General features: G+C 37.4%; 2 protein-coding genes across 2 annotated transcripts in view; both read right to left on the minus strand.

Annotated features, from left to right (window-relative positions):
• Positions 1-13,758, minus strand: part of uacab (uveal autoantigen with coiled-coil domains and ankyrin repeats b) — a 41,332-nt gene extending 27,574 nt beyond the window's left edge. The window contains exon 1 of the mRNA XM_065267859.2: positions 13,537-13,758. Within this exon, the coding sequence (XP_065123931.1) occupies positions 13,537-13,584 (48 nt within the window). The 5' untranslated portion in view covers positions 13,585-13,758. The remainder of the gene's footprint in view (positions 1-13,536) is intronic.
• Positions 13,759-15,761: 2,003 nt separating this feature from the next.
• Positions 15,762-20,891, minus strand: rxfp3.3a1 (relaxin family peptide receptor 3.3a1). The gene has a single exon (XM_065267844.2). The coding sequence runs from the start codon at positions 19,680-19,682 to the stop codon at positions 18,666-18,668; it is 1,017 nt and encodes a 338-aa protein (XP_065123916.1). The 5' UTR covers positions 19,683-20,891; the 3' UTR covers positions 15,762-18,665.
• Between the last annotated feature and the right edge of the window lie 5,853 nt (positions 20,892-26,744).

A 26,744-nucleotide genomic window follows, 5' to 3' on the forward strand; every position in this document is an offset into this window, starting at 1 on the left:
TTTGGGTAAACTATCCCTTGAAAAAGTGTTTGTTCAGCCAACATAACGTATTATGAATTATTAGTTAATTGTAATCATTGAGACTACATAAAGTTATGTGGAACCACTTGACGCAGCTTTAAGAAAATAATTTATTTTGTTGAGTGTGAATTTAATAATTAGTAGAGGAGTAAAATAATTCGAAAGACGATTTAATTGTTCCCATATTTTGCAAAATAGCATAAGCACATTTGTGTCTAATGCCTTCATCTCTCATAGGGGGCAACCATGCTGTCCTAATAATGGCAAACGTTTGAAATAGGCATGGGCTGGTTTCCACTTTCAAGGTATAGCGAGGTTTTTAGAGTTTTGTTTACACAAAATTAATTCAATCATTAAGTCATTTAACTGATTTGACGTTTATATTTAATATATATTACAAAATGTTTTTTTAAGAATATTATAATTTAAAGGCTTTATTTTTACATGGCATACATGTTGTATGCTGCTTAAAGTGCACATATTTCACAAAATTTTGTGTATTTGCTATAATACAATGTGTTCACGTGGTTTATGGTTCAAAAACACATTATTTTCCCCATACCGTACATTTTTTTTAGGTCAAGATTTCCTTCTCTTCCTGAAACGCACTAATTTTGTACAAAGCTCATCGTTCTGAAAGTGCTGTGTCCCTGATAGGCCAGCTAATCGGTACGTTTTGATTGGCCTGAATACCTCTGACATCAGCTGGAAATGTGACGCTCCTTACCATGTTTGAAAGATTCGCTCACAATGCAATGCTAACAGGAGTTAATTTACAGGCTGTGAGAGAAAGTGGAAGGAATTATGATAATGTCGGTCTTGTCTACATCAGCAGGCCCAGGAAGTAAACTGTTGCCTACAATCCATGTGTTTGTTGTAGTCCAAGAAAAGAGATTTACATTGGAAAAGTTTTGCGTTCACCTTGGGGTTTTAACATTTTCCATATCGTTAACATTAAATACTAAAATACACTTACACACCAAAGGAAATATAAAATCGTGATTCGAACAATAGTTGCTCTGTAAAAATAAAATGTATTGAGTCCAGTAAAAAGAACAACAACTTGCTTAAGGTTATCAAACCGCCAAAATCTCATACCAGCCCATATAGTTTGAAACCCATGTAAAGTCAGTCAAGCTTGATTATCCGAGTTTCATAAGCAATAAGGTACGAAAGGCTGTGCTGTATCATGAATAAGTAACGGCTGAGGGCGTTTTTAGGAACATGAAGCGGTCATAGCTGTTTTTTTGTGAATAAAGCACAGCTATTGAACAATCAGAAGCAAGTATTATAATTAACCATTTTATACATATAAATATTACCTACAGTAAAAAGTGTCAGACTTTAAAGCTGCCGTCGGCAACTCTGGAGGATTGAGCAGTTTCCAAATGTTTACAATTTCATGTCCCTCCCCCACTACCACTGAGCAACCTCCCTTCGAGCTCATCCTGGTCAGCGCGTGTGCACCAGTATTATTGTGAACACATACTTAGCAACAACACTTAGATTACTTACATAACACTCCGAAATACAATCAATGGTTGATAAAGCAAAACAATTACCTGTAGAGAAGAAATCTGGCAAGCTCTGCATCCAGCTTGAACCCTTTAAAATCTCGTAGATTCTAGGGATGTGCATTTATTTCATTTCGATTAATCCATAGGTCTGAAGAACGAGTACTCGATTAACTGGGGGCGGGGCAATCAAAGGGGCGGGGCGTACACGTCATGGTGAAAATGAAAATATTTTCATTAAAACACTCAAATAAAACTTAATTTTGAAGAAACTTTGACAGAACAATGAACACATACTAGATTCCTAATTAATCAAATGTTTTTAACAGAAACCTCTAACAGAAAAGCTGCGTGATGAAGTGAAACTAAAGGGTTAATAAACACAAACCGAAGCCCTTTCTATTTGACGCACTCTGCATAATATTAAGCCTTTATACAACATAAATGTACAACGTGCATCTATCTGCATAAAATGCAAGACTTCAACTAAGGTTTCAACCAAGTTATCTAAAAAAAAAGAAAGGAAAGTTTAACTCCCTTTGTGGATGTGCATCATAAACGGCGCACTTTTAAACACGTCCAGTCAAAGCTCAAGCTTCATAACATTATGCAGCTTTAAGTGTTTTGCTATCATTTTAGCGTTTAGCTGTGTCGTGTCGTCCTCTTACCTCAGTCAAGATGTAATGGTAATGCTAGTATGGCTCTCTGGTATCTCTTGACATTTGATGTTTAAATATGAGATGATAATCCATTGAACTTTTGACGGCGCTGTACATTTTGCACCTGACTGACTGTATTTCCGAAAATCACGACATCCTTTTAAACCATAGTGCCTCAGTGATGTGAGGTGTGACCGGCTTCGCGGGCTCGCGGGCTGCGCGGATCGGCGGGTTTCTGCGGTGCGGTCGCGCGGAATTATCTGTTTGTTTTTGAATCACGCATGGTAATGTTACTGATGTCATACGTCGGTCTGCGTAGCTTGACACGACGTCAAACACGCATCTCCAGACCCAGTCTTTACTACCATATGCGCTCGTAATGCTAACCAGACATCCAAATGCCGCCATATCCACAATAAATAAATTAATAAACCCACATGATCATCGTTTTCGTGATCGATCATCGATGCCACGTTCGAGTACTCGAGCAATCGAGTACTCGTGCCCATCCCTAGTAGATTCCTCCACCTTTCAAATGCTGGTCCAATATTGATCCTAGTTTTATTACGGTCACGGTCGCTTATCTTTGTTTCCTTCTTTTCATTGGTTGTTTTCCTAGCTCTGGTTGTTAACCGAGGAATCAGAAGTTTATTAGTGAAAGTTCTCTTCGCCATTACGCTGCGTTTAATCCAACAGGCTTGTGAATGCACGTGATATTGTAACGCGCGTAAGGGGGAGGGGGATCTGTGGCGCATGCAGGTACTGTGATTGACAGGCAGATTTTACACAGCCCTGTGCTGATTGGACCAAATGAACCGGGAGCGGTGGATTTTTGCAAAACAAATAACAGGCTCTAGGTGGAGCTAGAAGCGCTGGGTTTTTTCTAAACAGTCTAATTTATGTTGTTATATCGGAGCATAGTGTTGGTTTCAGTGAATCTGGTAAAAAATATGATCAAAATAGTTACCGACCGCAGCTTTAAGAAACATCTTAAGTCAGGTTTCTTTAGTGTGGAATGTGCTGATGATGAGGCAACACAACTGTAGTCAAAGTTACTGTTGCTGTGATTCAGCACTGAACTCCAGCGTGTATGCTGAAGTCAGCAGAACCAAAGCCACAACAAAACGCACAAGCTGTTGTCGTGCAGATGCTCAGACTGTTCAGTGATCCAGTTTCATCATGTCTTCCCAAAAGGGCATGTGTCCCACACGGTATCACAAACCAGTTGTACCAGTTTAGTGCAATTAAAGCCTCAAAATGGTTTCATAAAAAAAACTGATGTAAAAACACTTTTGAAGGCCGTAATCAAAATAGTTACATAATTCATATTAGTCTATTCCACACAGAATAAACCACATCATAGGGGCAGATTGATTACCACCATATGAAAGCCAAATACTATTCATGAGACACCTCTGTTATTGAAGACTCCATTTAAAGAGGAGATTGATCATTTGTGATTGTGAAATCCATTTCTACAAAATCAGCCACTGTAATTAACCAAACTTTATCACATTAACTTCATTAAACTTTCCTACTAACTAAATCATTTCAATAATTGTCAATGATTATAATAAAATTGCCCACTACTGAACAACTGTCCATTGCAGGTTATAAGCGACTAGCAGTAGCAGAGCAACCCAATCTCATTGATTTCAATGGAAGCTCCGTGGCCTTCGGCGACATGAGCGACAGTGACCGTTGACGGCTGGATGGGCGTGTCCAGTCGCTAGGCTGGGCAAAAAAAAAAAAAACGATTTTTCGATTAATCGTTTTTTAAAACGTGGTCGATTAAAACTCGATTATCAAAGAGCAGAATCGATATTTTTTTCATATTTATTCCTGCAAACATTCAACGGAGGAATGGAAGCATTTTCGATTTTGCAAGCAAGACGTGTTGTGGCTTTTAATTTCTTTTTATTAATTACCCACTTGTAAACTGCTGTTCACTGTTCTTTTTTATTAATATAGTATGTGTATTAAATATATATTCATTGAGTTGAATCGAGAATCGAGTATAAAAACCTACCTGAGAACCGGAATTGAAAATTTAATCGAGAATCGGAATCGAAACGATTTGATAGCTTGTGAATCGAAACCGAATCGATCTGGAACATCTGACTCGATACCCAGCCCTACCAGTCGCGCGACAAAGTTAAGAAATGTTTAACTTTATGCAAATTATGTGCAACATTCGAGAGGGACTACTAATGATAACGAAGCAGGGGAGTTCACGTCATCCGTCTCTTGTCAGTTACTGGAGTGGACGGTCCTCATTTGTTTATGACAACCAGATTTAGAAACGCCCCTTTTGAAAGAGACGAGCGACAAACAGCGACAAGGTCGCTTATAATGTGAAAATACCATTACCAGTAGGATTATAGGTTTCATTCACAAACACCGCTGAAACAGGCAAGTACCAGTTTTAAAAAAAAATCTCTTATTTTTCTCATCAGTAAGGGGAGTAAAAAAAGCTGTTAACCGAAAAATGCAAACGGTTAAATTCCAGAAATACCTTAAATCTCTCATACAATGAGAAATACCCAAGTTCTTCCTATTGGGTGTGGCAACGCCACACAAAAGGATCGTAGCCAGGTGAATAAAAAGATGCCAATGGGGAGTTAAGCACAATAGACAGGGAAAACAATAAAGTGAGAACTTTAGTATCAAGTCTGGACTCTGAACGAGGGCCAAAAAGGCAAACTATATATTTAAAAAGACAAGGAATGCTGCATGTCAGACTTCCTGCTTTACTATGGACTCATCATACATCAACGTCACATAAGTGTGTTATTTGTACTTGTTCATGTGAACATGCATATATGAGACGACGAGTGTGGGCAAGCACAGAACTACAGCCCAACTGAAAAAAACAGCATAATAACTGCTGAACAACATACATGCATCCTCATCCTCTTCAACTCCAGATTAACTGGCTCACACAGTTACAGTGAGCAATAATACCCAGTTGACATGAGCCCACCTCTTCTTCCTTTGCAGGAAAGTGGGTGTTTTGGTCACATTGGGTGATCTCAAAAAAGGCGGGGCAATTTATACCTGCATTTAGATTTTTCCCAAGACAACAGAAGAGAGGGACAGTGGGACAGATGAGGAGATACAGTGGAGAGACTAAAGCAGTTAAAAAATAAAACACGCCAGATGCTACATTGTTTACGCCAGTCATACAACTGGGTAACATCTGGTACACGTATCAGCACATTCCTCTCATGTTTCAACCAAAACCTGGATGACTTCAGCTATAATAAAACAAAGAATGAGGAAAAAAGGAACAACACCTGATAAATCCTGAATTAAAGATTAAATAGCCTGCCCTGCATCAAACACTGATTAACGTCAAATGACAAGATGCCATTAAAAAGAGTGGTCATAAAATTGTGTCACATTTACACAGAATAAGCAACCGACAGGATTGCCTGATAAAGTAACATATCTGATGTTCATCGTACAAAACGTACATATAAAACATTCTGTTTCATTAAGTGTTGATTAAATCATTTAATTTTATGAATACGATAATACAACTAATATAAGAACATAGATGGCTTTGTAAGGCACAGTACATTCCATGACTTACATTTATTTTTTAAAGTTACTTGCAGAGTTACTGTTGTTTTGTGGGTTCGTAAGATCGTACACTACTACTTAAATTATAAATCATTATCATAAGCTTACTATTGCAAATCAGGGTAAGGTAAAGTGACAGTGTGAACACTGATTTTAATTCACTTTTAACGTTATGGATAGTAGTTTTAACGGCGATTCATATTCATCTTACAACCTAAGCAGGTAATGTAGGCCTACTTGACAATCTACTAGAGTTTTACAATTTTTTTATCAATCTGAGCCTTAACCCTTAACAATGACCCTACTATCCAAAAGAGGTTTATAAAAGGAACGAAGGGGGAAACTAGACAATGTGAGATGTTTAAACAGTTCAGTGACAACTGCACAATTACTATAACGTAAAGTGCGGTTTTCTGATGACACTGTTCCGGGTTCCAACTTTATGAGCTGTGCATATAAGCCTAAGGGCTTTCAAGTACAACACATTGCCATTGCCTTTAATCCCCAACCATTTATTCATCCTAGGATAACCTTCAATCCTCACTGGCAGTTTCCCACTACACTGGGGGCCCAAACCTAACACAGTTAAGCTTTCAGAAACTCAGTGGGCACTACAGACAGACACAGCACGACTTTCAGACAGGCACAGCAGGCACCAATATTGATACCTCATGTTAATACACATTTGTTTTTCACAAATCAATTCAGAAGACAAAACAACAACTCAATGAAATTGCTGTATGACATTAAAACATTTTGTGCTTTAAAATGCCATACACAGGATAGAAGACGTTTTACCATAGACTTACTACGGTTCTTAAATAAATAAATAAAAAATAAATAACTGTCAAAAACTATACATGATTTCCTCTTCCATGGTCTGCTTTCAGTACTAGTTGAACCAGTTGAATGGTGGGGATGCGCGCCACACCGCCGAAATGAGAAAGACGTGGTCCGGAGCGTCACTGTCTGGAGGATAACTAGCCAGTTGATAAAACGTGTGTCCGTGAGAACTATAAGTGGACTTATGTTTTGTGGTTATTTAAGCCTGTTATTGTATTTGTCTATAGTTCTTGCAAATTTAAAGTTAGCTAGCTGGTGATTTTGTTGTTTGAGCAACCTGTTAGCTAGGTTTTCACGTGCCTGTTGATTAGATATAATTGTTGAGCACTCTTGCTCACTTTATGTGCATTATTTACATGCTACAGTAGTTACACTCCTTTAACATAATGTAATTTATAGTGGGAAATAATCCGTTTTTAACATTTTTGCACCATCTATCATCGTTCGCCTGACGTTCTACATCATCTGCTTTAGTTTGTGTTTATTAACCCTTTAGTTTTACTTCAGCACGCAGCTATTCCCATTAGAGGTATCTGTTAAAAACATTTAATTTATTAATAATCTAGTATGTTTTCATTTTCTGTCATAGTTTCTTCAAAATGTAGTTTTATTTGAGTGTTTTAAATAAAAATATTTTAATTTTCATCATGACGCATACGCCCCGCCCCTTTGATTGCCATGCCCTCTGCCTCGCCCACTCGTCTAACCCTACCACCTTAACTAACAAATTTTCTGCGGGAAACCCTGTTTTGCATGATTTTGCAGGTAATTACACATTGTCCTGTAACTGTCAACAATTCATCTCATTGATCTCTGACTGTCATCACATGACTAAATTTTGTGCTGGATTTCCACCCACATTAGGCTACATGTACTAGGGCTGGGATAGTGGAAGTATTTTACCACCACAATGCTAATGCACGTTTTCTGCATGATTTATATGCAAAATGTGAAGTAAATGTGAAGCAATTAAGTATTATGTGAATGGCCATTTCGGGGGGCGCTCAAGCCGAGACCCAGACCTTATTGTACTTCCAATCACGCTGAAAACAAGTTCTGATGGTGTACTGGTAGTGCAGATTGATACTTTTTCACAACCTTGAGTGACCAAGAGAAAATATCTTGCCTTATTGTTTAACCCCCAAGCCAGCGGGTCATCACTGATATTAGTTGCTTCCCATTGCAAATAGCACACTAACTCTGAAACTGTTGCCCGTTTGCGTCCCCACAAACTTGAAGACATCTCGCTAGGCAAAACTGTACTTTATATTTTTCATAGTTTGTGACGTGTCGTGCACACCACCGCAGGTTGCACTTCACCACGTGTTGGTGCGGTGGTTATGACAACAGTCACAGTCCTATTATTTACTCCAAATTATGCATTTCATTTTTTTTGGTTTTTGATTAATTTATTTGTTGGCACATTTGTGTTTTATCTACAAACCTAATTTCAAACATTCAAGCATACAACATACAAATGTGTATTCAATAAAGTTTTCCAGTGTTATGGATGTGATATTTGAATTCAAAACTTGTAATATAATTTCTCAGAGAATGCATTTATAACCAATACATTGAGCTATCTGTTAATATTTCAGTGTTTCCCATACATTGATTTACTCGTGGCGCACTGCCACGGAATCAACATTGGCCGCCCGCCACAAATAGATTTTTCATGATTCCCATTTACATTTATATTTTACTGTTTAAAAATGTCTTAATTCAAGCACCCGCTATACGCGACAACAAAACTCAACAGCAGTAAGACTTCAATATAAATGTTTGGTGATTTATAGACCAGCTGTAAATACACGTACATTTCGTAATTTCCTGTTATTTTGCGGGTTTCTTTCAAATATAAAAGTGCTTAAGCATTTACTTGCGTTCTAGGCGAAAAAACAAGTCAGTGCCAAGTCAGTTCCTGAAAACCACGACACAAACTTTAAAAAGTCAAATTCACTCAGAGGCACGGAACTGTTCCTGAAACTGACGTTCTCTCCAAACTGAAATTAAACACAGTGTTTCGAGTTTTTCTCGTCTGTGTCATGTTGATATCAGGAAGCAAGGTAACGTGCACATGACGACGAGAGAGGTGACCTGCTGCGCAATCGAGTTACCCTCCCACTTCTGAATGTTTTACTGAGATTTCTAACCCTGTCCGAATTGACCATCAATATTACAGACGTCATGTGGTAAAATTACATTACGCCATCTACAACCGTAACTAATCCCATCCGAATAGGGCTATAGTCTACTCATTTTATGTCTGACAACAGAACTGATAGCAAATAGCAATCAGTTGTGTTAAAATGCAATGTAACGTGACAGATCAAAGAGTAGTAGTGAAACATATTTCAGGTGCCAACACTCGATCAAACGCAAACACGTGATGACGTCACATATATGCTAATTAGCGTGTGACGTCATCACTGCCACAAGTCTCTCAAAATCCTGTGGAAAACACTGTATTTTCGTTAACCTAGTCCAGACATCAGAAAAATATCAGTCTATACTCATGTTTCCTATTTGGATAAGGGAAACATGCATGTGTTACAGATGTGACAAAAAAGGACACAAGTTCTTGGGAGATAACACTTTGTAGGAATACTGTGAATAAAAAATAAAAAATACACAAACCAGAAGCAAAATACCCAAAGGAGAAGGGACAGCTTTTTAGAATAACATTTCTTATTTAAATTTACGTTTTTGTGGATTTAGGAGGAAGATATGGTTATGGATGTGACAATTCTGAAATTTGCACTAAACTATGGAACATGATAAAAAAATGCTTTTAAAACTTTTATAGGGACTTTGCATGGGTATTTCATTCACTAAATATTTACATCCGAGGTATCAGTATGGTTAAAAACCTTGGGTAAAAACTTTTACTTTTTATGATAAGGTTGACATTTGCATGGAATTGGCCACGAGGTTTGTTTACAAGATGTTGTTAAGATAATGGTGCCACAGGTAGCACGTCACATGACTTTACAGGAAAGCAGATGTAAACAAATGGAAATGGTCACACATTTATTGATATTTTTTATGTTTACATGTGCAAGCAGCTTTCTACACTCATCAGATGTGTTCAAATTTCCCTGATTTCTCCTTGGGTCTCATTTTTTAATGGAACAGTCTATGATATGTTTATACCAAAAACATTATTTAGGCAGTTGTGTTGTTTTCTACCGGACCTGCAGAGCAGGTTGTTTTATGGTCGTCATTTCAAAAGGTCTGTAAATCTCCATCTCTCTCTGGCTATTGTGAAAGTACTGACATAATTATCCTAAATATTTGTAAACAAACATGTTTATATGATTGGGGAGCTCTATTTGTTTGCAAGCAGATCGGCAGGTGTAAGATCTGTGTTGATCTGTAAATTTCAAACATTACATGATAATCTGAGCCGGACATAGAAACAAATCGAGGTCCTTGACCCAATATTGTTTCAGATTCTCAGGAAGGGAAGTCAGGGTAAAGTCAGTCCAAAAATCCTGTAGATTGAGCCCGGTTTAAAGGTATAGCGGAAGATTTTCTTTTTCCGGGTGGATCATCAAGACTATTGGTCCTCCAAGTTGTCAATCAGGAGTGTTGCGCAATTGCATTTTTTTAAAAAGTGTTTCTTTAGAAAACTCGAATTAGTTTTGTTCTGTTTGATACGACCTAATTGTTGGTCTTTTTTCCTACGCACCTATTCACTACAGGTGTGCGATGGAGTTTGTTCATTAATGACAGGGCTCCAGACTGCGACCAAATGGTCGCATTTTGCGACCAAAATTTGAGAGTGTGCGACTGAATTTTACATCCAGTCGCACATGTGCGACCAGTAAATTTGCCTCCCCCACCCTCCGTGTATTTTTATACATTAAACGTGGAAGGGGCACGTCGATGATCAATGAAATGAGCAATGAAATAATCAATGAGACGCGAGCGCACGCAAATACACACACAGCAGGGTTCTCCAAGTTAATTGCAGGTAGCTGGCTCGTGGGTTTATTTATTTATTTTCTGTGGTTATGGCGGCATTTGGATGTCTGGTTACTGTTACAAGCGCCTGTGGTAGTAAAGACTGGGTGCGTGTTTGACTTCGGATTGAGCTGTGTAGACTGGCGTATGACATCAGTAATTTAACATGTATGATTCAAAAACAGCGCTTCTCCTAAACTGACGAGGGGTTTCAATTTAAAGCATTGCGCGCAGCCTGTCTCTCTCAATGCTTGTTAAATACTCGTGCCCGTTTCCGCATTGCAAGACTTTGCGCGCGTGTCTTCCACAACAGACAAGGTGTTTAAACCTGACGCACACGCGCAGCCTGTGTCTCCATGCTTATTAAATACTCACGCCTGTCTCCGCAAGTCCGCATTGCAAGACTTCACACCCGCGTCTCCCAAAACGGATGATGCGTTAAAACTTTATACGCACAAACGCCCAACAATGCTTACAAGCCTGGCTTCTTATTTAAAACAAACTGAAATACCATTTAACTTGGTTGCTAATGTCACTTGAATGAAATGACATGACATTTAACGCATTTGGATTTTATATTCATTTTAAAAAATGGCAGTGATGGTGCTGTCAGTTTACCTTGTTATTGCATCTTCAAAAGTGCAGAATAAAATGTGACACTGAATTTTAAACATCACATTTGTAATTTCTGCATCTATTATTAAAGTATTTATTAGTAATACAGTGGAAATTAGTAGATTTGGTTAGCATGTTGATTTACGTTGTGCGCCCCTAAATTTTCTGGTTGTGCCCCTAAAATTTTCAGTTGGGGGCCACTGTGCTCCTAGTGAAAAAAGTTAGTCTGGAGCCCTGAATGTTTTAGTTGTATAACATTGGTTAAAACACTGCCATTAAGTAATTTTTTGACATTTACAAAATAACACTAAAGTTTTGCGCAAATCTTTAAAGGGGCCATGTCACAAGACTTTAAGATGTCAAAATCTTTGGTGTCCCCAGAGCACATATGTGAAGTTTTAGCTTAAAATACCATATAGATAATTTAGATTTAAAGATACTTTGTAGGTGAGTGCAAAAATGTGCCGTTTTGGGTGTGTCCTTTAAAATGCAAGTGAGCAGATGAAGTGCAAACACTGATCACAATGATGGTGGTTTGTTGAAAGTAAAACTCAATTGCGCTGTGAATTATTTTCTCTCTCTTTCTCTCTGCAATAAATGGCAGTGCTGTGGTTGGATAGTGCAGATTAAGGGGTGGTACTATTATAATAAGAGCTCCTTATGACATCATAAGGAGAGCCAAATTTCAACTACCTATTTTTTTCATTTGCTTGTAGAGAATGGTTTACCAAAACTGAGTTACTGGGTTGATCTTTTTCACATTTTCTAGGTTGATAGAAGCACGTGGGAGCCAATTGTAGCACTTAAACATGGAAAAAGTCAAATTTTCATGCCATGGCCCTTTTGTGTTTATCAAAAAGAAACAGTAAAGTAAACTGTCTCTTTGGGCACTTTACTGTTAGTCTGCTTTGCTTTTTGGTGCCAATAAACACTTTAGTGTCAGAGAAAAAAGAAGGCCTTAAATTGGTAATTTGTAATGCAAACAAGACGACAATGTCATTCGGTTGCAGTCATTCTGAATCTTGTACAGCAAATTTAAAAACCAGCAAAGGCGGCACTAAGGAAAGGTATTCTACAGAATTGTAATAAATGCTTTCTTGAAAAACACTTAAAGTTTTAAACCAAAAAACTTTCCAAAACCGGTTTGAGAAATCAGTCTCTCTGGGTTAAAAGTATATTTGTTAGCTCACTGACACGTTTACTGATAACAGAAGTTGTTTTCCAAGCTGGAAATTGTGCTTTCATTGAATTAGCCTCGGGCCTCTGCAAACCCACAAATTCTCAAGGAAGCCAAAAACACACTACAATACTTTTCAAGACAAACGTAAGTACTAAATAAACATGGCAGTGTCAAAAATTGTACCTTTTAAAAGGCCTGTATGTTGTAAAGACTTAAGCAACAAATTACAAGGTCCAAACATTCTTTACACAAGTACACAATATAGAGTGTCTAAAACAAAATAGTAATTGGAGACAACTCCATCTACTGAAAGGATAAGCCCAAAATTAGCACAAAGAATAAAAAAGACAAAAAAAGGGTGTGTACACGTGATCTTTTGTGTTTTGTTAAATCAGAGGGAAACCAGTGACTATCTTTGAGAGGTATGCTAAAGCCTTTCATGTCAGATCACAGCTTATACAAAAAAGAAACAGCTGATCCTTCTTTATGTGCTATTAAACGATGAGTATACATGACATCACTTCCTAGCACAGTGAGATCCCTTCATCAAAACAAAACCCCTGAAAACTGAAGGGTTCAATAACTAACCCCCATGCAGTCTGCTATACTATGTGCCAGGCTCTTTCACATGGAAATTAAAAAGGGGGTGGTTTTCAAGTATCTGTTGCCATCAGCAGCCACTGAATTAACATTTTTGTGGTATCTGCTATCATATTCACTTGTTTTTAAAGAAAAGCACTTACAGCTTCAGTTTACAAAATATGATATTCTAATAGAAAGTAATCACAGGGCCCATTTCAGTCTGATCCACCAAAAGATTTTACAACATAACTAAGAGGCAGGTTCAATAACATCATACCATAGATTTTCATTCATGTAGTACAAAAACTAAAATCTCCCCATACAGCTTTTCTGGCTTATTTATGAATCTAAAACAGAATGAAGTGTCAAAGATTTGCCTTAATCATCATCCGTGTACAGCCCTTGCGAAACTCTTTAAAAACAACACTTAGTATATAACACACGTGAAAACAAAGGATGGTACCCGTTGAGGGTGTTAACCGTGTAAACACATTAAAATGAACAGTTTCGCTTCATAGGTTCCCATAAGACAAGACAAGACAAGCAAATCTTTAGTAAACTCGTAACTTACTGTGATGGTAACTTCATGCTTTTTCAATCGGTACTTCAAACTCTTCATGTTTTCTTTTTGGTTGAATGAATAAACAGTAGCGTCTAGTTTAATATTTGAATACGCTACAAGAACGGTTACGATTTACGGTTTTGTTTGATTACGCAAAAATAACTTTTAACGTCTGACAGGACACTGCGTTTTTCACCTGACGCGGAATCCACCAGGCTTATCTTGGACCCTTTCCTGACTGACAAATTCGTAACCCAATAGTATTTAGGAATGTTAGAATACATTATGTGTAATCCAATCAGTCGTTAGAGGGGGGTGGACTTCCTTATGGTCCTAGTAGCTTTTGAAATTGTAGCAGGGAACAACAGGAGATGCTAAAAGTTGCGCGCTGACGCGATCCTTACCTGGAAAAGGGCTGGACTTTGTTTTAGATTGAGGAGAGTTAGTGTAAAAATATTTTATTGCAACATCTACAGACATTTGTTTGGCGCTGTACAGTTCAGGAATATAAAGTCCAAATGTGGTAAATGTATACACAGTATTTAGCTGTTATTATTATTATTTTTTTTTTTTTCAAAAGATTAGATAGTATGGGTGTCTTAAAATGTGCATGCTAATGTACTGTGAAGCGATTTATATTTTGCTTGACTATTGAAATAAAGAGTTTACTGTATGGTATGTGTCTGCTGTGTTTTATGAAAAACACAAAAAAGTATAATCGGTGCTACGCTTTTTATTAAATGATTTCAACAGCAAACTAAATTTAGATGATGCACTTTTATTTGTTTAGGATCTTTTTGATGAAAGTTTTTTAACTGGTCATGGCACTCAAGAGATTTGTTGCCCTCTTCTGGCCTTCAGTAGAACAAATGAAACTGATGAATAAAGATTTTCAGCCTCTGCATTAATAAGTCAGATCACATTTTAAAAAGAAACTATGTTTGAACATTTATGTACTTGATTCCCCTTCATTATCTATAGAAACTATGTGCATGGTAAAAATGTACAGTTTACATTTTATTGCCTGTCACAGCATCATATTTTGCTGTTCAATAAATGTTTAATTTTATTAAGCTTCTCTTGCTTGTTAATACAGAACATTTAAATAAAATGAGTGGTTGCACTTTCCATAAATTTAAGTTAAAAGAAAATGTTGTCAATATAAACCCTGTCAAATACTAAATAAAATCACTTTCACTATAACAAACTATGATGTAACCTATTTGGTTTGCTTGGTAGTTGGTCATCATGGATTTTGCTGAAAACCTGTTCAGGAAGTAAAAGTGAGTTATTCATGGGAACAATTGCCCTTTTATAAACCCTCAGGTCAACTATAGTGATAAAGCAGGAAATTAAAACCTCAATCCCAAATTTTGGTTCAATGAAAGTTATAAAACAATGGGACTGAAACCATTAAATAAATACGATTTAATTATTACCCCAAAATACTTACCTTTGTTTATTAAACAGTTACCCATAATCTGGCACAATTTTACAAACCATGAATAAATTATCTTTTAGACCATTATCTGAGATCACATTTATGGCTCTAAAACCAAGAAGAATGCAACATTTGTATGGCGAATGGGTTCAGGAAAATAAGCGGACATGATTCTAGATTACAGAAGCATCATGAGCATTATTTGTTGTGATCATGCGTTTTGCTGCTACCAACATTTGGGACAAGGTTAATTTATGTACAAGCAGACATGTAGTGTGACATCTTTAAATAAGACAGAAAACTTTTAAGGGGACAAATAGTAAATTAGAAAGGAGGGTTGCAGTGTTGCATTTGTAGCTGTACACTGACTAAGGTAGCACTAGCAGTCAAAGAAAAAGAGTCCTACTATTATAAAGTATAAAGCAACTAATAGTGAGCAGTAAAGTTTATGTGGCCTAGAAAAGATGGCAGTTTATCTATATGACAAGTGTTCCTGGAAGCAACATCCTTATTGCCTCCAAATGATGTTTGGTAAGGCAGTTGTTAGCTGATGTTAGAAAGTGTATTTGACCTTGTTTAAAAGGGGGTGATGATAGACATCCAGTTTCATTTGTCAGGCACATATGAAGATCTTATAACAGAGAAAATGGATGGGAGGAATGACATACTTCACAACAAATTTCTCACTGGATTTTGTAAGATATCTGTATATTTCTATTTATTTATTGCAGTATATATATATAGAATATATATAACTCTGTAGAAGATTCTTTAAGCATTTACATGTCAGGGATTTTACAATAAATATTTTAATACATGATCTTTATTTATAGTAGGTAACTGTTTTATAAAAGCATGCAGTATTTGAGGTTGTACTGTACTGTGAATATACTGTGGTAATGGAAAGGTTGCAGGTGCTTCAATCTGACTCACTCAAAACAACCTTAAGGATATAGATCATATTCACAATATAGCCCATCCCCTTACCTTATTGTCAGACATTGTATTCTAAAAAGAGAAAAACAACACAGATGTGATTAAATTAATAGCATCTTTTTAAAAAATCAACATACCAAGTTTAAAAATAATGATTAAAACTGTACATAATAATAATTTTGCATAAATATAAACAAGCCCCATAAGAACACATTTTTCAGAGTTCAGATGCAGAAGCCGCTAAATGCAGTCAAAAGTGCTCTCGGCATGTATTATATGTTCATCAAATAGGCTACCTTCACTTTAAATAGCTAAATCCCTGCCTCAGGCCATTCAGAATACGGTTTTGTTGGAATCCCCTAAACATAGATTTTCAGCAAAGTGCACGGAAGGTGAATTGGATGAACGACTGGGCATGAAATGAACATAGATCACACTCAAACTTGTGTCCCTTGTGGCAGTAGATCACAGCCCCCCATTAATATGTGGTTCAGTCCTATTAACGCTCTGACTTCAATCATTTGCACTAGTTTCTAGTTGCAAGGTTTTTGCCAAAGAAGCTTGCAATGCACTTAGAGGGTTTTGCAGCGAAATCCAGTCAAATATTTTACATATCAATCAAATGACTGAAGTGAAATTTGTAAAAAAAAAAATAAGGCATTTTAATTACTGATCAATAACCTTTTCATTGTCATTAAAGTGAAATTACTGAAACTAATAATTGTTAAAAATGCTCATTTAAGAAAAGATGTCAGATGCACTTAGAGAGGTTTGCATCTAAACTCCTCATATGCTGTACAGTTCAGTTACACCTACAATATTTATGTTTTAGATATATGCTGTTCCAATGAGAGCAACACCATGTCAGTGAATACAATAATATTAATGGTGTGCATTAGTAGTTTCAGCCTAATAGGAAGTCTTGTCCCCACAGGAAATCCTGGTAACAGTGGGGATCTGATTATATTAACACGCACACTAGGGTACACCACAGTGAGTTTTATAATACTGAGAAACATCCATAGGCAAACTAGTAGCTTGCATTCACACACAACAGTACTGCAGTATAGTCAAAATCTGGAGAAAGATCTTAAAGAGAACAAAAGTCTGTACATCTGAAAGGCAATCTAAACAGGTAGAGAAAGCGTACACAAACAGCACCTTCATGCATTTTTTTCTAATTATTCAAACAAGTATTTAAATGGCATTTCATCCACATATAAAATGACACCAACAAACAGGCATATATTCATTTTTTTTCTACAGAATACTGTCACCTTTGGTCTGTCCTTTGGTTGGAAAAATATTTGTATATAAAAAGATTTACTATTGACCAGATCATTGCCATGTGACGTATCATAACCAACATAAAATCATCAAGAACAACACCTCTAAAGCTGAGTATCCATTAAAGGGTTCCTGTGTGTGTATGACTGTAAACAGCAACAGATGTACTGTCTTTTTTAAATTTTCAAATTGCCCGCAAATGACCATCATTAGCTTTCTGTGTAAGTGATTTAAAGCAACCAAAATTTAACAAGACGTTAAGCACTGACATCAGTTACGAACCCAACTGCCCCTTTTATGGATAATTAACCGGATGATGCAGCAGAGCTGTTATTTCTAAAAGATACTGTAACATGTTTGGATGTCTGCAAGCAGACTGATATGGCCATGCCTGACAAAATGAAACATATTTCTAACTAGCCTGATGTATTTGTATTCCCAGAGCTCTGATGATGGTGGTATCTCAAGCGCCTATAAGTGTGTGTCAGTAACTGAGAATGACACAAGACTGATAGGGACGTATATGAAAAACACACGGTGAGAGTATAATCATTTACAATTTACAACCAGAATGTGGTCCCATCATGGGAGATATAAAGAGAGCGCAACTGAGAGAAAAGGAAATCAACAAATTGGACATACAACTGGATACTGGTTATCCAATTACTAATGAAATAAAGTTTGTAAATGTCCTTTTTGTTTGTGACCCAGTCCGTGAAAATCCAGCTAAAGTCATTTATTTTTAAATCATCCTACATAATGTAAAGGACATTCTGTAAAATATAGTCTATTGATATTGACTGAGTGTGAAATCAATTAGTTAAATCAAACTCTGATATTCTTTATTTATACTTAGATTAAAAGTCTTAAGCCTGGATTTCCCAGACAGTGTCACATTATTAGTTTAATTATTTGAAATAATTGCAAATTGTTTGTGAGGATTCACTTTTCTATTCTGAATGAGAATTAAAGAATTTTATAATGAATATCAGAAATTCACTCTCAGAAAAAAAAGGTACAAACGTTGTCACTATACCTTTTCAAAAGGTAGACTTTTGTACCTATAAGGTACAAAAGTGTACTTTTTGAAAACATTATTACCTCAAAGGTACATATCTGTACCAAAATGGACCTTTTAAGAACCGCCTCAGTACAAGTTTTTTCTGAGAGTAATAGATTAAATTTGTCATCTAAAAGAAAATGGCCTACAGTAATTGAATGGGAAAATACATTCCCTTCTTTGTTGCAAAATTTGTTGTGGTTTTATTATAGGCAATGTACTTTACTGCAATAATAAGGAAACACTTGGAAGAGTTTCACACATATAATACAACGTTGAAATATAGCGGCATAAATATATCATGACACAAGCAGTTATATTATTGCACACAGTCAAGAAACTAGATTTTGCCGTACTGTTAACAGAAAAAATACCATCTTTTTTCTTTTGCTTTTAAAGTGCAACACAGTGCGTTCAGACCCGCAGAAACAGGTCCTTCAGTTTTTTCCTAAACTCTTTTCTCATGAGACAGTAAATAAGTGGATTTAAACAGCTGTTTGCGTGCGCTAAGCACACTGTCACTGGAAACACATAGGTGTGAACGATATAGTAAGCTTTATCCCAGTGCACTACATTTAATTTGACCAGCACGCCCCAAAACGTTATGGCATGATTGGGCATCCAGCAGAGAAAAAACGACAGCACCACAATGGTGACGGACTTTGTGACTTGCGTTCTTCGTTTTGAATTTTGCTTCATGCTGCGCTGTCTGATGAGCCTCAACAGCAGCAGGTAGCTAACTGAAACTATTCCCATGGGTATAACAAACGCGATCAGGATTTTCTGGAGATGATAGACCCCCAACCAGTGCTGTCCGTCAGGGAATCGCAATAAACAAAGTTTTTCGCCGGCCACGTTAGTGACTGTTGAGAAGATGGATGTTGGCGCTGTGGCTACGGTAGCCAGAGACCAGAGGATGACGCTGACCCACTTAATGGAGCAACTGGTTTGTCTGGTGCTGTCCTTGAGCGCGGATGCCACTGACCAGTACCGAGTGACGCTCATGGCGGTCAGGAAGAAGACACTGGCGTACATGTTCATCACAGTCACAGAAAGTACGATCTTACACATGGCGTCTCCAAACGGCCAGCTGAAGTCCAATGCGGTGTCCACGGCCCAGAAAGGCAAAGTGAGCACAAACTGAAAATCCGTTACGGCCAAATTGAGGATAAAATAGTTGATTTTTGATTTGCGTCTCTCTTGTGTCACGCGAATGAAGAAGAAGACCAACAGGTTCCCGATTAAACCTACGACGCAAACCACGGAGTAAGTGATGGAGATTATGAATCTCAGCACTAGGCTTTCATCGGCAGTCACATCAATGTCTTCCAAGCTTTTGAAGCGCTCTCGATCACTGATGGATCTGTTTATTACGCCGCTCTCATTGCTGTCTCCCATCATATCTGAAAATACTAAGAGATTCATTTGCATTTATCTAAAATTACTAGGTTTATTGTTTAAGGCTATATACTTTAAGACCTTCTTTCTGACCTCCAAATATCACGCATTCTTAAACAATAATGTCTCTTCAGACAACACGCACAAGTCGTTTAAACACTAAGCACAATGCGTCGTCGCAGTAGCGCTCTATGAATTTATATCAGGCGCGTTTTAAATGTCCCGCCTACCAAGCAACTGATTCGTCATCCTGTTTGACTGACAGAGTATTCGGTCACTCTTATTTAAGGTGTACAAAGCATTTTTGAGTCGTTCGATTTTGCTATACATGGGTTTCAGCTGGCGTCACTCTCTTGTCTTCCGCCATTTTGAGGACCTGAAGTGGTCGCAAAAGAACTAGTAGCTAACGAGGCTGAATCTAGCTTCTTATTCGCAGCTTCTTATTGACGCTTTTCGTTCCACCTTAAAAGACGCGACGCTTCCGCGTTAGCAGTTTCTTTTTCACGCACAGCTTAGGGACCGTATCGCATTATCTCTTATTCGTGCTGTTTTGAGTGATTATGCTTATTTTGTTACTGTGAGAGTAATATACATTTGAAAATGAACAGAATAACAGAGTTATGAAAGAAAACTGAGTGTCAGAATGTAAAGATACATGAAATATGTTAATGTAAAATTAAATTGTTAAACGTGTCATCTTTGGATTGCATTAATGAATGATCCCGATTTATATGTCTTTGTGATGTTTGTGTGGGTGCGTGCCTGCTTGCAAGTGTGTGTGTGTGTGTGTGTGTGAGCGCGCGCGCACGGGTGCGTGTGTCCTTGCGAGTGTGTGTGTGTGTGTGAGCGCGCGCGCGCTTGCGAGTGTGTGCGCGCGCGGATGCGTGCTTGCGTGTGTGTGCGCGCGCGCTCGCGCGCACGGGTGCGTGTGTGCTTGCGTGTGTGTGTGTGTGTGTGTGTGTGTGTGTGCGTGCGCGCGGGTGCGTGTGTGTTTGTTTGAAGTTTGCAGATGACTCTAGAAATGATGAATCTACATACAGAAGAGAGGCTGGCTGCTTCAAACTGTGGAGATGAGAGTAGGTTTCTTGAAGAGCCCCTGTATCACTCCCTCTCACCATTCTCAAACTTACTGTGCCAGAAAATTTGTCCCACAAGACATCTTCACCTTAAGCAGTTACAGTAGCATATTTGCTGTGACCTTGCTGTTTTAAAGTGCAGTATTGCATAGTGCAATATCCCACACTAGGGTTTAACAGGGTTAACTGTGTAAATACATTTGTACAATGTACATTATATGCAGTTTTATATACAATACTTTTTGTAAATGACTCTCTCACTTGCTTCTTATCTCTATTATTTGTTTTGATTTTCAATTTTACATTAAATGTCGCTATTTGCTGTTTATTTAAACTGTATGTCTGTAAGTACCAAACTAAAATAAATTTCTTGTGCATGTGTGCACAATTGGCAAATAAAGCAAATTTTGATTTTGGTTCTGATTTTTATTGTAGCTGTTTATACTTCACAAGATATAATGACACAACAACAAACTCAATGTCCATTTATTATACAAATTATTGCTTATTACATAACACTCTCAAATCATTTTAAAGACCCATTGCATTGTCAGCTCAGTTGTAGGCACTATATCTGAGCTGCTTTTTGGGGTGCGTTTAAACTGTCACTGCAGGGTCACACTCAGTGCTCTTGTCTATCCTCAGGAAAAAAGCTGAATTATTTACAGCAGCATTTTAAACTTATGATCCCATAAACTTGTCATTGTTGACAATACAGTTACAGACACTGCATTTCTAACCAAATTTGAAGTGCTATATCTCAGTTGCCCTCTGGGGTGCGTTTAAACTTTCACTGCAGGGTCACATTAAGTGCTCCTGTCTTTCACCATACCAAAAGTCAGAATAATTTACAGGAGCATTTTAAAGTTATGGACCCATAAACTTGTCATTTTTCACAATGCAGTTACAGACACTGCAGTTTTAACCAAATTTGAAGTGCTATATCTCAGTTACCCTCTGGGGTGCGTTTAATATTTCACAGAATAATTCACAACAGCATTTTAAAGTTATGGTCCCATAAACTTGGCCTTTTTGACAATAAAGTTACAGACATTGCAAATTTAACCTGCTATATCTCAGTTGCCCTCTGAGGGTTTACACTTTCAATACATGGTCACACTCAGTGCTTGTGTCTATCACTATACCAAAAATCAGACTTATTTACAACAGCATTTTAAAGTTATGGTCCCATAAACTTGGCATTTTTGACAATACAGTTACAAACACTGCATATATAACCATGTTGGAGGTGCCATATCTCAGTTGTCCTCTGGGGTGCGTTTAATATTTCAATGCAGGGTCACACTCAGTGCTTGTGTCTATAACCATACCAAAAAGCAGACTTATTTACAGCAGCATTTTAAAGTTATGGACCCATAAACTTGGCATTTTTGACAATAAAGTTACAAACACTGCATATTTAACCATGTTCGAGGTGCCATATCTCAGTTGCCCTCTGGGGTGCGTTTAATATTTCAATACAGGGTCACACTCAGTGCTTGTGTCTATCACTATACCAAAAATCAGACTTATTTACAGCAGAATTTTAAAGTTATGGTCCCAGAAACTTGGCATTTTTGACAATACAGTTAATAGACATTTCCTAATCAACCATATTTGAGGTGATATATCTCAGGTGCCCTATGGGGTGCGTTTAATATTGCACTGCAGGGTCACTCTCAATGCTCCTGTCTATCACCATACCAAAAATCAGACTTATTTACAACAGCATTTTAAAGTTATGGTCACATAAACTTGGCATTTTTGACAATACAGTTACAAACACTGCATATTTAACCATGTTTGAGGTGTTATATCTCAGTTGCCCTCTGGGGTGCATTTTAAATTTCAATGCAGGGTCACACTCAGTACTTGTGACTATCACCATGTCAAAAAGCAGACTTATTTACAGCAGCATTTTAAAGTTATGGACCCATAAACTTGGCATTTTTGACAATACAGTTAATAGACATTGCCTAATCAACCATATTTGAGGTGATATATCTCAGGTGCCTTATAGGGTGCGTTTAATATTTCAATGCAGGGTCACACTCAGTGTTCCTGTCTGTCATCTTGCCAAAAAGCAGACTTATTTACAGCAGAATTTTAAAGTTATGGTCCCAGAAACTTGGCATTTTTGACAATACAGTTAATAGACATTGCCTAATCAACCATATTTGAGGTGATATATCTCAGGTGCCCTATGGGATGCGTTTAATGTTGCACTGCAGGGTCACTCTCAATGCTCCTGTCTATCACCATACCAAAAATCAGACTTATTTACAACAGCATTTTAAAGTTATGGTCACATAAACTTGGCATTTTTGACAATACAGTTACAAACACTGCATATTTAACCATGTTTGAGGTGTTATATCTCAGTTGCCCTCTGGGGTGCGTTTAATATTTCAATGCAGGGTCACACTCAGTACTTGTGACTATCACCATGTCAAAAAGCAGACTTATTTACAGCAGCATTTTAAAGTTATGGACCCATTAACTTGGCATTTTTGACAATAAAGTTACAGACATTGCATATTTTACCTGCTATATCTCAGTTGCCCTCTGGGGTGCGTTTAATATTTCAATGCAGGGTCACACTCAGTGTTCCTGTCTGTCATCTTGCCAAAAAGCAGACTTATTTACAGCAGCATTTTAAAGTTATGGTCCCAGAAACTTGGCATTTTTGACAATACAGTTAATAGACATTGCCTAATCAACCATATTTGAGGTGATATATCTCAGGTGCCCTATGGGGTGCGTTTAATATTGCACTGCAGGGTCACTCTCAATGCTCCTGTCTATCACCATACCAAAAATCAGACTTATTTACAACAGCATTTTAAAGTTATGGTCACATAAACTTGGCATTTTTGAAAATACAGTTACAAACACTGCATATTTAACCATGTTTGAGGTGTTATATCTCAGTTGCCCTCTGGGGTGCGTTTAATATTTCAATGCAGGGTCACACTCAGTACTTGTGACTATCACCATGTCAAAAAGCAGACTTATTTACAGCAGCATTTTAAAGTTATGGACCCATAAACTTGGCATTTTTGACAATAAAGTTACAGACATTGCATATTTTACCTGCTATATCTCAGTTGCCCTCTGGGGTGCGTTTAATATTTCAATGCAGGGTCACACTCAGTTTTCTTGTCTGTCATCTTGCCAAAAAGCAGACTTATTTACAGCAGCATTTTAAAGTTATGGTCCCAGAAACTTGGCATTTTTGACAATACAGTTAATAGACATTGCCTAATCAACCATATTTGAGGTGATATATCTCAGGTGCCTTATAGGGTGCGTTTAATATTTCAAAGCAGGGTCACACTCAGTGCTTGTGTCTATAACCATACCAAAAAGCAGACTTATTTACAGCAGCATTTTAAAGTTATGGACCCATTAACTTGGCATTTTTGACAATACAGTTAATAGACATTGCCTAATCAACCATATTTGAGGTGATATATCTCAGGTGCCCTATAGGGTGCGTTTAATATTTCAATGCAGGGTCACACTCAGTGCTTGTGTCTATAACCATACCAAAAAGCAGACTTATTGACAGCAGCATTTTAAAGTTATGGTCCCAGAAACTTGGCATTTTTGACAATACAGTTAATAGACATTGCCTAATCAACCATATTTGAGGTGATATATCTCAGGTGCCCTATAGGGTGCGTTTAATATTTCAATGCAGGGTCACACTCAGTGCTTGTGTCTATAACCATACCAAAAAGCAGACTTATTTACAGCAGCATTTTAAAGTTATGGACCCATAAACTTGGCATTTTTGACAATAAAGTTACAAACACTGCATATTTAACCATGTTTGAGGTGTTATATCTCAGTTGCCCTCTGGGGTGCGTTTAATATTTCAATGCAGTGTCACACTCAGTGCTTGTGACTATCACCATGCCAAAAAGCAGACTTATTTACAGCAGCATTTTAAAGTTATGGACCCATAAACTTGGCATTTTTGACAATAAAGTTACAGACATTGCATATTTTACCTGCTATATCTCAGTTGCCCTCTGGGGTGCGTTTAATATTTCAATGCAGGGTCACACTCAGTGTTCCTGTCTGTCATCTTGCCAAAAAGCAGACTTATTTACAGCAGCATTTTAAAGTTATGGTCCCAGAAACTTGGCATTTTTGACAATACAGTTAATAGACATTGCCTAATCAACCATATTTGAGGTGATATATCTCAGGTGCCCTATAGGGTGCGTTTAATATTTCAATGCAGGGTCACACTCAGTGCTTGTGTCTATAACCATACCAAAAAGCAGACTTATTTACAGCAGCATTTTAAAGTTATGGACCCATAAACTTGGCATTTTTGACAATAAAGTTACAAACACTGCATATTTAACCATGTTTGAGGTGTTATATCTCAGTTGCCCTCTGGGGTGCGTTTAATATTTCAATGCAGGGTCACACTCAGTGCTTGTGTCTATAACCATACCAAAAAGCAGACTTATTTACAGCAGCATTTTAAAGTTATGGTCCCAGAAACTTGGCATTTTTGACAATACAATTAATAGACATTGCCTAATCAACCATATTTGAGGTGATATATCTCAGGTGCCCTATAGGGTGCGTTTAATATTTCAATGCAGGGTCACACTCAGTGCTTGTGTCTATAACCATACCAAAAAGCAGACTTATTAACAGCAGCATTTTAAAGTTATGGACCCATAAACTTGGCATTTTTGACAATAAAGTTACAAACACTGCATATTTAACCATGTTTGAGGTGTTATATCTCAGTTGCCCTCTGGGGTGCGTTTAATATTTCAATGCAGGGTCACACTCAGTACTTGTGACTATCACCATGCCAAAAAGCAGACTTATTTACAGTAGCATTTTAAAGTTATGGACCCATAAACTTGTCATTTTTGACAATAAAGTTACAGACATTGCATATTTTGCTGCTGTAAATCAGTCTGCTTTTTGGTATGGTGATAGACAGGAGCACTGAGTGTGACTCTGCATTGAAATATTAAACGCACCCCAGAGGCCAACTGAGATATAGCACCTCAAATTTCTATAAAATGCAGTGTCTGTAACTGTTTTGTCAAAAAAGGCAAGTTTATGGGACCGTAACTTTAAAATGCTGCTGTAAATCAGTCTGCTTTTTGGTATGGTGATAGACAGGAGCACTGAGTGTGACTCTGCATTGAAATATTAAACGCACCCCAGAGGCCAACTGAGATATAGCACCTCAAATTTCGTTAAAATGCAGTGTCTGTAATTGTTTTGTCAAAAAAAGGCAAGTTTATGGGACCGTAACTTAAAAATGCTGCTGTAAATCAGTCTGCTTTTTGGTATGGTGATAGACAGGAGCACTGATTGTGACTCTGCATTGAAATATTAAACGCACCCCAGAGGGCAACTGAGATATTGCCCTTCAAATTTGGTTAAAATGCAATGTCTGTAACTGTTTTGTCAAAAATGGCAAGTTTATGGGACCATAACTTAAAAATGCTGCTGTAAATCAGTCTGCTTTTTGGTATGGTGATAGACAGGAGCAATGAGTGTGACTCTGCATTGAAATATTAAACGCACCCCAGAGGGCAACTGAGATATTGAACTTCAAATTTGGTTAAAATGCAGTGTCTGTAACGGTGTTGTAAAAAATGGCAAGTTTATGGGACCATAACTTAAAAATGCTGCTGTAAATCAGTCTGCTTTTTGGTATGGTGATAGACAGGAGCAATGAGTGTGACTCTGCATTGAAATATTAAACGCACCCCAGAGGGCAACTGAGATATTGCACTTCAAATTTGGTTAAAATGCAGTGTCTGTAACGGTGTTGTAAAAAATGGCAAGTTTATGGGACCATAACTTAAAAATGCTGCTGTAAATCAGTCTGCTTTTTGGTATGGCGATAGACAGGAGCACTGAGTGTGACTCTGCATTGAAATATTAAACGCACCCCAGAGGGCAACTGAGATATAGCACCTCAAATTTGGTTAAAATGCAATGTCTGTAACTGTTTTGTCAAAAATGG

This window comes from Paramisgurnus dabryanus, chromosome 2 (assembly GCF_030506205.2).
Source record: "Paramisgurnus dabryanus chromosome 2, PD_genome_1.1, whole genome shotgun sequence".
NCBI classification, from domain to species: Eukaryota; Metazoa; Chordata; class Actinopteri; order Cypriniformes; family Cobitidae; genus Paramisgurnus; species Paramisgurnus dabryanus.